At 43.8% G+C, this 16,833-nt stretch overlaps 1 protein-coding gene across 2 annotated transcripts in view; it reads right to left on the bottom strand.

The window, feature by feature from the left end:
* CNTNAP2 (contactin associated protein like 2) overlaps nucleotides 1–16,833 on the bottom strand; it is a 2,305,108-nt gene that overhangs the window by 138,777 nt on the left and 2,149,498 nt on the right. For both annotated transcript variants that reach the window (XM_030826021.1, XM_030826023.1), the window contains one exon: nucleotides 12,141–12,234. In XM_030826021.1, the coding sequence (XP_030681881.1) occupies nucleotides 12,141–12,234 (94 nt within the window). The remainder of the gene's footprint in view (nucleotides 1–12,140; nucleotides 12,235–16,833) is intronic.

Genomic DNA, 16,833 nt, shown 5'->3' with positions numbered 1-16,833 from the left:
CCTGTCCTTGAACAAGCCAGGCGTGTCCCTACCTCACAGCCTTTGGATTGCCATTCTCTCTTCCTAGAAGGCTTTTCCAGCAGATGTCCACACAGCTGGCTTTCTCACTTTGTTAAGGCCACTGCTTAAATATTGCCTCCTCAAAGAGGACTTTCCTGGCCATTGTAACATGCTTTCCTGCTAAGCCTCTTTTACTTTTCTTCATAGCACTTATTGCTAACATTTATATTACACAACTCTTTTCTCATTCTGTCTATGCTCATGAGAGTACACGGTTCATAAAGATAAGAGATTTCTGTTTTATCCATTGTTCTGTGCCTAGCACCTGGTACCTGTGAGCACTGAACATACATTTGAGTGAATAAAATGATTTCCCCAAATTCCTTTACTCAGGTTTTTTTTTTTGAGACGTAGTCTCACTCTGTCGCCCAGGCTGGAGTGCAGTGGCGCAATCTTGGCTCACTGCAAGCTCCACCTCCCGGGTTCACGCCATTCTCCTGCCTCAGCTTCCCGAGTAGCAGGGACTACAGGTGCCCAGCAACACGCCCGGCTAATTTTTTTTTTTGTATTTTTAGTAGAGACGGGGTTTCGCCATGTTAGCCAGGATGGTCTCAATCTCCTGACCTCGTGATCTGCCTGCCTCGGCTTCCCAAAGTGCTGGGATTACAGGCGTGAGCCACTGCGCCTGGCCTACTCAGGCTTTTTAGTGCATCGAGGATCTCACAGAGTTCTCCTGCATCGGTGCACCTCCTAAGTATGGAAGATGGCATTGGCGGCCCCTAATTCTTTACCCTTCCCTGTATCTGTGGCCTTTGCCATGTGACTTTGCTGTTTTCTTCACTGAAGGGAAAGCGAGTTTCTCCTCTCCTTGACTCTGGATTTGGCCACATGACTTACTTTAGATAATCAGACGTTAGTGGATGTGGCAAGACCAAAGGCCTGGAAAGTGCTTGTGTGAGTTGCTTGTTCTGTCGTGTCTCTGCCAGAGAAGAACATGCCCATGCTACCTCCCCGGTCCCAGGAGGAAGACGAGGGGTGTACAACAGAACCTTCAGCCCCTAGCTGACCCGCAGATGAGTGATAAAAACAGAATTGTTGTTTTAAGCAATTGAGTTTTGGAGCTATTTGTTAGATGGCACCTTTTTACTTTTTATTTTTTTGTAGGAAGTAAAAGCAAAGCTTTTTTTTTCTTTCTTAATGCCCTATGAGACTATGAGAAAAGGAGGAGACACAGCAGGAGAGACGAGAGCTGAGCTTCAGCCCAGAGAGCAGAGGTGGGTTTCTAAAGGATGACGGACGGGACTGAGGGTTTAGGGCTCTTGCCTTGCTTCCCGGTCTGGGGCTCTGGGGAGGGGTTGCTCTGTAGGGGGTCGGGGGGGGTGGTCCTGTACTAACATGGGGCAGCCCAGCTTCATGTAGAGAGGGAAGAAGAGTAAGCAGACAGGGTCTCTGGTCCTTATGTGCATCATCTCATTCTCATGCAGCCTGAAGCCTGAGATGAAAGCCCTGACTGCTTGATCGCTGACGACAACCTGCCATGGGGAGATGAAGGACGCGAAAGAGACATAGGGCTTAGGGGTCTCTCAAGTGAGAGATTGAGGGCACAGCAAGTAAGCAAAGGGAGTGATGGCAGGTGCTCCCTGGGAACATTGCCTGAGTCCAAGAAAGGGACTCTAAGTTCATCAACCACAGATTTAAGCTCCAAGGCCAGAAGAGCACTCAGGGACACAGGACACTGGGCTGGAGGCCAGCAGATGCCTGGCCGTGCAAACTCAAGGACCAGCATGCATCCAGGTCTCTCCCTGCCTACGGTATCATTAGAATGCTAAAGCTACACATGTTGCTGCCTGTCCCCTTCTATATTCTGTACACCTGGTCACCACCTTATAGAAAGAAGCAGAGGATGGGAAAGGCTCTTTGAGAGACTGAATGAACATTTTTATTCATGAGGGACAGAGCACAACCAGGAAGGAATGTTGAAATGATTAAGTCAGAATCAGCTTTAAACCAGCCTGGACGTCTAGCTTATTTGCCTTTGCTACCCAGAAGGAATACAAGATCATCAGACACAGATAAAGACATTGCATTTTCTCTGCATATCTGAGCCGTTTTGTGCATTACAATGTGCAATTCTGTGATAACCATGGCAACCTCCAATTTGGTCTCCCTGCAGCTTCTCACTTCCTGTTATGCATTTCGTACTCTGCAGATGGTATTATCTGGCTAAAGTGTCAATCTGATCACATTATTCTATGGATTAAAAAACATCCTTCCCTGAATTCCTTTAACCCCTAAGATAACATTAAAACCTTAACATGGCTTATAAATAAATCCGTAATACGGCAGATGCTGTCAGTGCTCGGCATTTACCTCAGTCCTGCTCCAGGAGCCACTGACTGCGATTCCCTGTCATCTGCACTTTCCTCTGGCCTCAGCAGCGTGTTGGGTGTAAACATAGGACAAGCTGGAAGTGCTGGGGTGTTAGTACCGCAGGAAGCAGCCCTCATCACTGCAGGATGGGAGGAGGTGGCGAGATGCCCTGGCTTCCTCCTGCCTCGGTTGGGACACTCGGAGGCATGTCTCGCACTGTCTTCCAGAGTGCCCCGGTGGGATTATGTTCCAGGTGCCCACAGTGGTGAGTGGCTTGATAATGCTGCACCCCTTTCCCTGTTTCATGTCTCTGCTTTCCTGCTTGTTTTATGGGATTGTCTCCCAGGTCAACTTCTTATATTCAAATCAAATTCTGCAGGGTTTCTCCTGGGAGAACCCAAACAAGATAGGTGATCATACAACTGCACAGTCTTATTTTTAGAGTAAAACTGGGCACTGCTAATAATGTACTCTCGTCCTGGCAGGAGTAGCTTGGGTCTGTCCTGGGAAAAGCAGGACATGTGGCCCTGCTGGTAAAGCCGCCTTTGATCTGAACCCTGCTTACGCAGTGGCATTTTTATCACTCGCATCTTCACATCGTACTTTCCACCATTCCGAATGCAACTTGTTATAGTTCCTCAAATTTCCCTCATGGCACATTGTGTTTCCAAAGATGTCACAACCGTAACTCCCATGGCATGTTTCTTTGCAACGTGACCTGGCTACGATGCCACCAAGAGGTAGGGTCTGCTTCCTTTCTCTTGGAACATGGGCTGGAACCCAGATTTTGGTCAATAGCATGTGGCAAGAATGGTGGCTCTTAGAGACCTTCAGCTTCTACGTTTGCTGTTTGGAAAGCTCCTTCTTGGAGCCCAGCCGCCATGCTGTGAGGTAGCCCAAGCAGCCACGATTTGGAACCCTTCAGGGAGAACTTAGCCCCTGGCTCGCAGCCCCAAAGAGCTCCTGGGCAGCCAGCACTTGCTGCCAGCCACATGAGTGAGGCTATTTCGGGCTATCCAGCCATTCTTACACCCCGCCTGGAGTCATAAAGCAGAACAACCACCCTGCCAATCCACAGAATTGCCAGAAATAATAAACTACTGTTTTGTGCCACACAGTTTTGGGTGGACTGCTGTGTAGAATGGAGAACTGACCTTCCCCCCCCTATGGCCTCTACTTCAGCCCATTGCTTTACCCAGATCATTCTAACTCATCATTAGGGTCCCAGCTTCTGTGTTACTTCCTCTAGTATGCCTTCCCTCATTCCTGGACTGGCTCAAATGCCCTCCCTACTTGCTCCCAAAGAATTCTATACTTCTTTCCACTTATCCCACCCTCTTGTCTTTTTACTTCTAATTGCCTTTCCATTACCTTCTTTTCCAGAAACTGAAGCTCTAAAAATGTGACCCAGTGCATATTGATACATTGTATGATCACCTGTCTTGCTTTGGGTTCTCCCAAGAGAAACCTCTGAGAACTGGATTTGAATATATAAAGTTTCCAAAGGCAGAAACTGTGCCTGTCTTGGACGCTAATGATGTTCCAGGGACTTATACAATGCCTGGCATCTGACATATGATGAGTATACATTTGCTGATTATGCAAAGTAAAAAACTAATATGTATTACACACATACTATACAGCAGAGACTGTGCTAACTGCTAAACATGTATTATTTTGCTGAATCCTGTGACACAGAGACCATTACTATTCCTATTTTACACATGAGAAAACAGATACACACAATGTGAAGTAACCTGACAAAGTCATACAATTGGCAAATGGTAGAGTAAGAGATTGTATTAGGCTGTTCTTGCACTGCTATAAAGAAATACCTGAGACTGGGTAATTTATAAGGAAAGAGGTTTAATTGGCTCACAGTTCTGCAGGCCTTTATAGGAGGCACAGCACTGGCATCTGCTTCTGGGGAGGCCTCAGGAAGCTTACGATTATGGCAGAAGGTGAAGGTGGAGCAGGCAGGGTACATGGCGAAAGCAGGATCTAGAGGAAGAGTGTTGCGGGGAGGTGCTATACACTTAAACACCCAGGTCTTACGTAAACTCAGAGTGAGAGCTCACTTATCACCAAGGAGATGGCCCAAGCCGTTCATGAGGGATCCACCCCCATGATCCAAACACCTCCCACCAGGCCCCACCTCCAACACTGGGGATTACATTTCAACATGAGATTTTGGTGGGGACAAATATCCAAACTATATCAGAGATCAAACCCAAGGGTGGGAGAGCAAAGTCTGCCCTTAAGTCAGTCCTTATGCATCAGTCAGGACAGGCGAGGCTCTGCCACAGTAACAAACAGCCCTATAGTCTTGGTGGCTTAACAAAGCAAGGAGTTTTTTTTTTATCTCATGCTATAGGTTCATCACAAGTCAAGAGTATTCTGTTCACTGTAGTCACAGAGGGACCCAGGCTTATGGAAAAAATCACTGTCTTAGGCTTGTCAGTCACCATGCCAAAGGGATCAAAGGACTCTAGAGGGTCTTGCATGAGCACTTAAATGTTCTAGCCTGGAAATCACACAAATCTTTTCCATTCATAACTCTGGCCAGAAATATTCTGAGAGCAGCATGGTTATCACAGTATACAATTTCACCAACAAATGAAGATCTAAGTATGTCAGTTCCTTCTGTGTGAAGAAGCTTGGCCAAAGCTCCAGAAAGTTTTAGAAAGCCTTAGAATAAGACTTTTTAATCAATAAAAAGTCATGTAGGATCATGATACTCACAATTTAGATTATAATAGAAATAATATAGTGGCTACTAGGAGGCTCATCTTCTATTGGAGTTGCTTTGGATAACGGCACTTCGGGAAATATGAGGGTCTGAGACCAATATGACTTACAAACTCTAGTTAGTTCAAATGGATAGAAGTTCACTTCATTTTTACCACCCCAGACATCGCCACTGACAACAGCAATGGTCAGCAAAGCAACAATGACACTGCATTAGTATTCAGCTTCTTTCCAAGCACAGCTTCGCAAGTTTACACGGAGAGGCTACTGTCTTTTTATTACAGAATAGATCTACTTCATCATCGTTTTATATTACTCTGATTTACAACAATGGCAGAAATAGTTAATTTGAAAAACGATTAATTAAACAGGGCTCAGAAATAAAATTAAAATGCATATTGTCACCTTGGAAACAGGTTGTCTATGTAATTACACAATTCACAGTGATGTGGTGATCACTGTACATTGATATTCTTCTAAATTCATATCTATCATCGTGCATCATAACAGTGTTTTATATCAAGGAGCCCTAAAACCCTAAATGTTATCCCCCTACTTGCCAATGGAACAGGAGACCCTAATCTACTATAATACTGCATTTTCACCTTTTTAGTTAAGAAAATTACTCCCACCACAAATCTTAAAGCTTCAAAGGTTATTTAGGCTATATCTAATCTGGTTTTACTCAATCCAGACAACTCCTTAATATAGAGGGCACATTTCTGTTTAGGCTTTGTTGAATATTCTCAATAATAGAGGTCATTAACTCAAAGTAGAGGCCACTCGCTTTTGAAAAGCTCTGATTGTTAGGAAGTTCTTTCTTATATGCAGCTGAGATTTTCCTCTTCATATCTTCTGCTTTTGGTCCATGTCAGTCTTGCTGAGTAAGCCTCAACTAAGTCTAACCCACCCCGCATGTGGCAGTTACCAAAGACTGAAATTGATTCTCTCGTCTCTCAAATCGTATCTTTTTCTGATCAGACATTCCCAGGTCTTCTGACATTTCCTTTACGGGTCTTGTGTTTATCTGGTTTTCTCCTCAGATGACTAATATCCTCGCTCTGGACATGATTCTCATACTAGTGTGGCTCAGAATTATGTTCATTTAAGAATCCATCACCATGTAACATTGCTTGCACCAGACTTTCCATCAAACCAATTTCCTAAGTTTTTCCATGATGCTGGGGGTCTCCCATCTTCTATTTAAGTGATTGTATATGTATTTTTTTATCTAAGTGCAGCAATTTATTTCTATTACATTTTGTCTTATTATTTTTTATCCCATCTTTCTAGCCTGTCAAGATGGTTTTGAAACGCTTTTTATAATCCATCATATTAAACCATCCCTCTCAGCTTCGTGACATTTGCAAACTTAATAAACACGCTATTTGTGTCTTTCTCCAAGGCATTAATAGAGACGTTGAAAAGGACGTGAGCAAACAGAACACCCCACTTTTGGCTTCAAGTTATATTTCTCTTCCTTGAAGATTTCTTGAGAGACCATTACATTTGTTGCTGAAAGATAAAGTCTATGACACCACTCAGCTGGTAAAAGATGGATGGATATGAGGGATAAAAGAGGGACATAACTATTTCTAGTGAGATTTCTCCTCTGTGAACCTTTGCTGATTGCTAGTGATTCTGAATTCCTTCTAGGAGCATTCAGAATTATGTAAGAATCCATTCTAAAAGTTTGCTGTTGGTTGGCAGTGATCGCACTACTATTTCTTGAATATATATCCTCCATCCCCTTTATAAAGATCACACTTGTCCTCGATTAGGTAGCCTTTCTTTCATCCTTCTTATGTGTCCCTTTTTGAGTAGTGCTCATCAAAAAGCTCATTGTGAAGTCATCTTAGGTATTTACAGCCATCTTCTCTTTCTTTTATAGCATCAGTTTCTGCTACTCAGAAACTGATCCTATAAAAGTAAAGCAACAACTTTGGAGCATGAAACTCCGGGGGTTTCAAAACCTGGCTGGAGTACATATCAGTTGCAAGTTCAATACTGTACGTCTGTACAGATGGATTTTTACACAGCCGGGGAATGCAAATGGGTTGTCTCTCACTGAAGTATATGTTGTTTCCGAAGAGACATTTAAGCATATTCCTCCTCAGTCCTGCCTGTGTGAAATGATCAAATATCAAAGGAGTATTGGCTTGAAGCGGTGGCCAATGATTAGCTTCTCAAGCACTTACATGTCTTTTTGGGGTCTTCACTGTGACTCCTTCAATTTTATTAACAGAATTTTAGCTTCAGAGTAGCAAGAACCTCGTCCTTGCTTCCTCACCATTCTGGAGGATGCAGGTGTCATCAGGAAGCAAGGTATAGGTCTTGGGTCACAAATCACGCTTTTCAAATCTCAGCGTCACCACTGACTCGCTGAGTAGCTTGAAGCCAGTGGTTTTCAACTGGTGTGGTAATTTTTTCCTCCTGGGGAACATTTAGCAATGTTAGAAGACATTTTTGGTTGTCACAGCTTGGGGTACTACTCATATCTAGTGGGTAAAGGCCAGGGAGGATGCTAAACATTCTGCAATGAACAAGACGGCCCCATAATAAAGACTTTTCTGACCCAAAATGTCAATAGTTCTGCTGTTGGGAAAACCCCACTTTAAGAAAAAAACTTAATAGTTTTGAGCCTTAGCTCCTTCTTCTATATGATGAGGGTAACAATGGTCTGTGGTGTTGTGAGAAACGCAGACAGTATTGTACTTACAGCATATAGCATAATAACCAGCATGTAGCCAGCATCAAAAATGGTAATTATTTATGTATTAGGCATTGTGCTGTATATGTCTTAAGATGTTATTAGCTTAATATTAAAAGACTAGTTCATTTGCTCCACAAGTATTTTTTGAGCCCTTTCTGTACACTAGACACTGATCAGGCCGCTGCAAATAGATTAGTTTCAAAAAAAGTCTCTGCCTTCTACCCTCAGGGAGCTAACAACCTGCAAGTAGGCATTTGTGCTCCCCATTTTGCAATGGAGAGAACCTAGGCTCTGAGAGGTTCAACTAAGAAAGCAACATGGTCAAGATTTCAATGGTAACAGAGGTAGAACTGGATTCCAGTCTAACCAGCTCTGCCTGATTCCGAAGTCCACATTCTTTCCACTCCATGGTTGTCAGATGCCTACTTTTAGGCTGTGAGATATGTGAGGACTGCAGCTCTCACCTCTGTGCTAATCTTACTGATTCTGTTAGGATGGTCATCCACACCCTTTCACCCTGTAGTACACGTCTACAATGATATTCTTTCTGTCTCGTTCCCCTTTTACTCTTTATTAATTCAACAAATATTTATTGAGCACTTGCTCCTTGTTAGTATACAGTGGAACTATGAGATGCTTTCTTGGTCTGCAGGGAGGTCATGGGCTTGTAGGGATGAGAGAGAATCTCCACTAGAAGTCAATGCACCAAGGACCCATTGCTGGAGGCCTAACTACTCTCGCATGCATGACACCATTTCCATCTTGGAATTGTGGACCTCCTTACAGGTATTTATGTGTACTTTCTGTATGTAACTCACTGCCACACTCACAGTTACCTAGTTTGTGTACGCAGCAACATTTTTCTTGGGTGTACAAAAAACACAGGGCGTAACCTTCACGTATCTGAGGCTCATGGTACACTTTTAGCTCTGCACAGACTGATGTCACGGTACATTCTTAGTTGTAGAAAATGTGGCCTTTAGATGTTATTTGTTCATGACCTTGAAGGTCCATGCCGTACAGTATATTGTAATTGTGATGAAATGTGAATCTAGTTACATGACCTGAAAAACAGAGGAACCAGAGAATATTACTCATCGTGACAGAACCTAGAAATCATCCAACATTCCCGTCAAAATTTGACTTTCTAGGTTCCACAAAGTAATAAAAAGTCTATTATTTTCGGGTATGTTTACGGTTGATGTTACTTTAGGAATATCGTAGTGTAGTATCTTTAGGAGCATCACCATGTCATAGTGTGGAGTTTGTTTTGATGGAGTCACATGGTTGTGAAGGAGCACTTAACATTGTAAAGTATTCTTGACTGAACCATGCGAGTACCTCTGGTGGAAAGCGGGTACTCACCAAAGTCTCAGATCCATGACTCATGAATGCCAAGGCCCTACTCCACTAAACAGCCACTTCTTGTGGCTAACTGATGGCATCGCTCAACTATCAAATACATCCCTCTTCTGGAGCTTCACCATGAATGACAAGATTGTTTGATCTACTTAAGAATCTGGACTCTCTTCAGAGAGACCTCGCTTCCAAACTCTGCTTTGCCAATATTAGTTGAGTAACTTTTGTCAAATTGACCTTCTTCTGCTTCAGTTTTCTCATCTGCAAAATGAGGTTCATAATCAGGGATCTCATTTCATTGGATTGTTGTGACATTCGTTTCTTATATTTAGCCGTGTAACATGTGATGTCACAAAGTCTCTTCTTGTTCACAGAACATAAAAGTGGTGATAAGATCTGCAAAAATACATCAACTATAGAAAATGTTGGAGAAAATTCAGATAAGGACATCAGGGTGAGGTAATCCAAAGCTAGATCTGAGACTGTGCCTGAGCGCTGTTTTTAGGATGCAAAGGATTAAGCAGAAGCTATTTAATTATCTTTCATATCATACAATATCTAAGGCCCAGTGATCAATACATCTTAGCCCTCACTTGTTTTCCAGTTCCACCTTTTGATTCATCACTTGCTGCTCCCCACTGTCTTGTTCACCGAGTGTGCTGTCTTGGGCTTTATGCACACACCTGCTTTCCCCCTGTCTTCTGGATGCCCCCCTCTCCAACCAGACTGGTGTGTTCCTGGTTCTAAACCCAGGAATCCTTTTTGTTCTTGACCACTTTCTGGCACAAGATATAGGCTTCATCCCTCACCTGGTCAACCTCAGCATTTACCACCTGCTCAAACTGTCCTCTCTGTCTTTCTCTTTGCATTCTAGATTAACTGCCACAGGGATCGTAGCACAGTAAAGAGCTCCCTTGCTGTCTGATTGCCTGAGTTCACATTTTGGTTCTGCACTGATTAGCCAGGTGGCCCGGTTATTTAATCTCTTCACAGTTCAGTTTTCTCACCTAAAAAGTGGAGATCATACTCTCAACTACCTCATACAATTGTGATGAAGATTAAATGGGCTAATATCTATCAAGTGCTTAAACTGGAGCCTGGCCTACAGTAAATCTTACATAAGTGCATATTATTATTATTGTTATTATTATTATTTTTGACATGGAGTCTCGCTCTGTCACCCATGCTGGAGTGCAGTGGCGTGATCTCCGCTCACTGCAAGCTCTGCCTCCTGGGTTCACGCCATTCTTCTGCCTCAGCCTCCCGAGTAGCTGGGACTACAGGCACCCGCCACCACGCCCGGCTAATTTTTTGTATTTTTAGTAGAGACGGGGTTTCACCGTGGTCTCGATCTCCCGACCTTGTGATCCGCCTGCCTCGGCCTCCCAAAGTGCTGGGATTACAAGTGTGAGCCACCGCGCCCAGCCTATTATTATTATTATTGAGACAGAGTCTCGCTCTGTCACCCAGGCTGGGGTGCAGTGGTGCGATCTCGGCTCACTGCAAGCTCCGCCTCGCGGGTTCACGCCATTCTCCTGCCTCAGCCTCCCGAGTAGCTGGGACTACAGGCGCCCACCACCAAGCCCAGCTAATTTTTTTATTTTTTAGTAGAGATGGGGTTTCACCGTGTTAGCCAGGATGCTCTCCATCTCCCGACCTCGTGATCTGCCTGCCTCAGCCTCCCAAAGTGCTGGGATTACAGGCATGAGCCACCGCGCCCAGTCTATTATTTTTATTATAGGTTCAGTCTCCTGCTCACTCCTCATTTTGTGACCCCTGCCCCATGTTTTTAAGTGAGCATTTTTACCATTAATGCTATTCTGATCACTTCTACCCACTGGCCGCCGAGTGACCTCCCTCCCACCTGTACATCACCACCATCTTACTGTTTTCATTGCGGTTCACAGTACACAGCCTCATATTAACAAAATTCATTGGCTTCACATTAAATATTTTAAAATACTTCACCAACCATATCGATATTTTAAAAATTTAGGGTGTAACCTTCACGTATCTGTGGCTCATGGTACATTTTTTAGCTTTGCACAGTGCTAATCTCCTCTGGTGGAGAGAAGGACAAGGAGACTCTGGAATTCACAGTCGCATGTGGGGAAGGGCAGTCTGTCACACTGTCAAATTCCTTATTGGCCTTCTCATCTGCAAATAATATCAAGGTGCTTTTTTACGAGTGAGAGGAAGATAGAATCATGTTGGTATGCTTTGACAAAGGAAACGTTAAATTACATATTGCTAGTAGGTAGAGGTCTGTAATAGACCAAATTCTACATAGAGAAGCCTGGAGCAGACTTGCCTTCGGTTGGGTTGTAGTTTATGCCACACACCAAACAACGTTGTTTCCATTACCATTGCTGACTTAGAAGCCCCCATTACCAATCACAATTTTTTTTTTTTTTTTTTTTTTTGAGACAGAGTCTCAGTCTGTCGCCCAGGCTGGAGTGCAGTGGCACGATCTTGGCTCACTGCAACCTCCACCTCCAGGGTTCAAGCAATTCTCCTGCCTCAGCCTCCCGAGTAGCTGGGATTCGGACACCTGCCACCATGCACGGCTAATTTTTGTATTTTTAGTAGAGACGGGGTTTTGCCATGTTGGCCAGGCTGGTCTCGAACTCCTGACCTCAAGTGATCCACCAGCCTTAGCCTCCCAAAGTGCTGGGATTACAGGCATGGGCCACCATGCCCAGCCTAATCACAATGTATTTCAAAGGCGAATTAGCTTTAGAATGAGTTACATGAGCAATTTCCCCCAAAGATAATTTGCTGACGCTTCTCTTGTGCAACACCAAGAACAACCATGTAACTTTCCTGTACAGAGAAGATATCCGTGACTGGCCCCAGTAAGAGAAATTTACCTGATAGTTTCAAAATCCAAATTCACATTACCCAGATGTACTCGTAGCATGCATTTATACCTAACGAACCACATTCTTACCTATAACTTTTCCCAGAAAGAGCGACTTGGGAGAATTGAAGAGGGTGTCGGATGAACTTGGCAGATGGTAACTCACAGAAGGATAATGGTCAAGCTGCAGGAGGAAAACAAGAGACACTTTTAGGAGCCCGTCTCTACCCTGTGTGCAACCAAATCTTCCCTGTGGGGATGACGTCACTCTTTGAACCCTGGTTTTCTGGTATCTTATTTCATCAGCACTGACTCTAAAACACCAGCCCGAGAAAATGGAAACCCATCTCTTCCTTTGCTGGGGTTCTTTGAAAAAATTTCAGCATGGTAAGTGAAGATCCTTTATGAACGGCTCTCCAGGTGATGTACATTTTCTGTGGATGATTCACCTACAGGATTAAGATCCCTGTTCTTTTTAATGGAGTAAAATCTGCTTGATCCAATCTCCAGTGTCAGCCTCTGATAGGGAATACGCCACATCTACAGCAATGAAGTTTTGCTGAAACATTTTATTTTGTGATACGATCACACACACACACACACACACACACACACATACACACACACATACGCACACACACTCAAATGCTGAGGGTCAAGTAGGGTAAACAGTTGTAGTTTTCTCACTTATCCCAATGAGAATGATTTCTCCTGCCACAGGCAGGGGTGGTTGGGTGAGTTGGCAGCAGAGGAAGAGAAATGAAGCTGTTGGGAACAGTGCACAGACAGTAACCACGGAAGCGACGCCCATTTCCGATCCTGTTGCCTGTGGACAAAGCGCCAATGGTGGTGTCAGAATCAGTGGCCTTGGCCTTTGTGTCCCAATGTGGCTTTTCCTGCCTCATATTCTCAGCTGTCTTTTTACCACCCATACAGTCTAGGTGTGTTTCTCCAACTGTGAGCTCTTAGAGCTTTCTGAGCCTTTTTTGTGCCCACGTGTAGAAAACTTTCTTTTGTAAGCATTCATTTTTCTGAAGTGAGTTTAATACATGCTAAGGTCAGCATGATGAGAGGTGCGGGTTATAAGAAAACACAGCATTGCTCTCCGACATGGGCATTCCCATGGGGGCCACGTCAATTGTGTAGAGGGAGGAGACAGAACAAGCAGCAACTTGTTGAAGGCAGCAGCACAGACTCAGAAGCAGATACGCTCCCGAGTCCTTGCTCAGACTGGGCTTGATCAGGCAAAAAACTGTCCTTCAGATGAGCAAAGATGCCGGAAGCTAGCTGTGCTCTTGGGAGGAAGGAGAGAGTGGCAGGGAAGAAAGAGGGCAGGCAAGTGATCAAATGGCATCACCACATTGAGAACTAGCTACTATGATGAATAATCATTCATTATTAATGACTGTCTGCAGCAGAATCTTGAAACTGCTTCCTAGAAACTTAGAGATCATTGCACAGTCACGGTTAAGGGTCAAAGGGTCCTCACATCTCAAGAACTTTTTAGATTTTTGACCCACAGAACTGGTACGGTAGGTTTTTGTGCATGAGTAGTATTGCTACAAAAATCCAAAAGCATCCCACCCCCAAAAACTATTAAAGTAAACATTTGCATGCTTGGCCATCATTTTGAAAAGTTTTCTATAACGTCAAATGCATCATTAACAAAACAAACCAGGTGTGGTGGCTCATGCCTGTAATCCCAGCACTTTGGGAGGCTGAAGCAGGTGGATCTCTCGAGTCCAGGAACACAAGACCAGCCTGGGCAATGTAGTGAGACCCTTATCGCTACAAAAATTTTAAAAAGTAGCCGGGTGTGGTGGTGTGCACCGGTAGTCACAGCTACTTGAGAGGCTGAGGTGGGAGGATGGCTGAGGTGGGAGGATAGCTTGAGGCCAGGAGGTCAATCCTGCAGTGAGCTGTGGTCATGCCACTGTGCTCCAGCCTAGGTGACAGAGTGAGACCCTGTCTCAAAGCAAACAAACAAACAAACAAAAACACTTATTCCGTTGACATAATGTTAAATATTTAAAATCTCATATATTTGTTTCTTTGGAGCAAAAGCTCTTCAGTTTCTGCTCTTAAATATTAGCTAGCTGCTTTGCTGCCATCTAATGGCACCCATGGGTAACTGCCACCGCACTTCTGTTCACTTAACTTTCTTTTGTTAAAGGGTTAAATGCAAAATGCCATTGTTAACCAATAGCCTACCTGGCGACGCCTTAGGGGGTGATAATCTCCACCTATACTTCTTACAATTTAAAAACTAAATTTGTGATCAGGGCAGTGGTTTACGCCTGTAATCCCAGCACTTTGGGAGGCCAAGGTGGATGGATCACGAGATCAAGAGATCGAGACCGTCCTGGCCAACATGGTGAAAGCCTGTCTCTATTAAAAATACAAAAAGTAGCTGGGTGTGGTGGCACTCCCCTATAGTCCCAGCTATTCAGGATATTGTAGCATGAGAATGGCTTGAACCTGGGAGGTGGAGATTCCAGTGAGCCGAGATCGAGATCGCGCCACTGCACTCCAGCCTGGTGACAGCAAGATTCCATCTCAAAACAAACAAAACAAAACAAAACAAAACAAAACAAAAACTAAATTTGTAACAAAGTTCTATTTTCTTAAAGAACTTTAAAAATGGATACAAATAATATATGTTCATTATAGAAAAACATAGATTTGCAGAAAAAAATTGCCTGCTAATAATAAGTGTTAATTTCTGATGTATTTTCTTTCAACTTTTTAAATAAAAAAACGGATGGAACCCGAGTAACACATTATTTTGTATATTTTTTAACTTAATGATATATTATGAATGTCATTCTGTGTCAATAAAAATACAACAAAATTCTATTTTCTTAGCTTTAAAAATGGATACAAGTAATATATGTTCGTTATAGAAAAAAATATAGATTTGCAGAAAAAAACTGCCAGCTGAGAGTCAATGTTAACTTTTAATGTATATTCCTTCAACTTTTTAAGTAAAAAAGGGATGGAACCCAACTAACACATATTATGTCTTGTATATTTTTTAACTTGACGATATATTATGAATGTCTTCTGTCTCAGTAAATATACAACAAAAATCATTTGTCATGGATGACTAGTATTTCATTCTATGGATACACAGTACACAGTTTTAAAGATATATTAAATTTCCATGTTTAGGTTTTTATATTTCTGTGTCCTCAGGCCCAATACAGTGCTGGGTACATGGCGGGATCTCGATAATTGACGTTAACAGTTGTTAATGCAACTCTTAGAGTCGTGAGCACCGAAGGGAAATCCGTCCTCAGGTTTGGCGTGACCCACAGAGTGGAGGTACCTTCCTTTTCCTGAATTGTTTCTGCAGGTCCAGAGTAGATGGACTTTGCTTTTTGACAGCCATTTTATATTATTTTTGCTGAGCTACAGTAAAATAAAATTCCTAGTTGATCTCTGTAAGTGTATTCCCTTCCTATGTCTGCGCGGTTGATGGCTTGAACCAAAATGCTAAATTTTACATTTATGTATATAAACTTTTCTTTTTTGAGATGGAGTCTCGCTCTGTCGCCCAGGCTGGAGTGCAGCGGCACCATCTCGGCTCACTGCAACCTCCGCCTCCCACATTCAAGCTATTCTCCTGCCTCAGCCTCCCGAGTAGCGGGGACTACAGGTGCCCGCCACCATGCCCCGCTAAGTTTTGTATTTTTAGTAGAGACGGGGTTTCATTATGTTGGTCAGGATGGTCTTGAACTCCTGACCTCGTGATCCGCCCGCCTCGGCCTCCCAAAGTGCTGGGATTACAGGCGTGAGCCACCGCGCCCGGCCACTTCTGTATCTTTTGTTTTGAAACACAATAATAGCCTCTACTCAGAGGTTTTTGACTGTTGATTGTGTCATCTTGCGTTTTGGTGATCCTGCTGTTTTGACTTTTCTAAAAAACATAATGAACACTCCTAACCTTAACTCATTGATGAAGTCATTAATTTCAAAACCGTGAACAGGAATCTAAATGAGTCATGCTGTACAGTTCTATTCCAAATTACCTGCTCAGGAAAATATGAGAAGTGATGAGGATATCTAGAAAGCCTTCAACATTCACAAAGATGAAGCTGCAGCGCCTGAGGAAATCCTCTAATAAAGGAGGGAAGAGGAAAGCATTCTCCGACCAGTCTCTGATCTTACCACGAGCGAGGCGTCCTCACGTCTTCTCTCTCGCATACTCCTGCCTGCCTTGTGTCTAAGAAGGCGGACCGTAGCCGGAAGGGACGGGTGGGATTGTGGGGAAGGTGGGTAAAGTCAAGAGGACCCCAACGGAAAAGCGGCTCCGCAGCTGACGGCAGATGCTTTGCCGAGTGTTACCACCAGGTGGTGCTGTCCCCCTGCCGAACATAATTCAGAACAGCCGCATCGGATCAAGGCTCTCCAGGACCTGACCATGTGGCACAAGACCATCCAGCAATTTTGTCTGAATATGGAGATATGGTGGGCGGAATAATGCCTCCCAAAGATAATGTCCTAATTCTCAGGACCTGAGAGCGCGTCACCTTCCTTGGCAAGAGGTGCTTTACAGACGTGATTAAGATAATAGGGGAATTCTCCTGGAGTCCTTGGGTGGGTCTCAGGTCCCCACAAGGGTCTTTATAGGAGGGAGGCAAGAGGGTCGCAGTGGAGAGATGTGACAACGGAAGCAGAAGTTGGAGTGACGTGAGGAAGGGCCCAAGGAACGCAGGAGACTCTTAGAAGCTGAAAAAGGCAGGGAAACAGATTCTCTTCTCAGAGCCTGCAGAAGGCACCA

This window comes from Nomascus leucogenys, chromosome 13 (genome assembly GCF_006542625.1).
Source record: "Nomascus leucogenys isolate Asia chromosome 13, Asia_NLE_v1, whole genome shotgun sequence".
Taxonomy (NCBI): Eukaryota; Metazoa; Chordata; class Mammalia; order Primates; family Hylobatidae; genus Nomascus; species Nomascus leucogenys.
The sequence above is the reverse complement of the archived record's forward strand: the minus strand, read 5'-3'. Positions and strand labels throughout refer to the sequence as shown.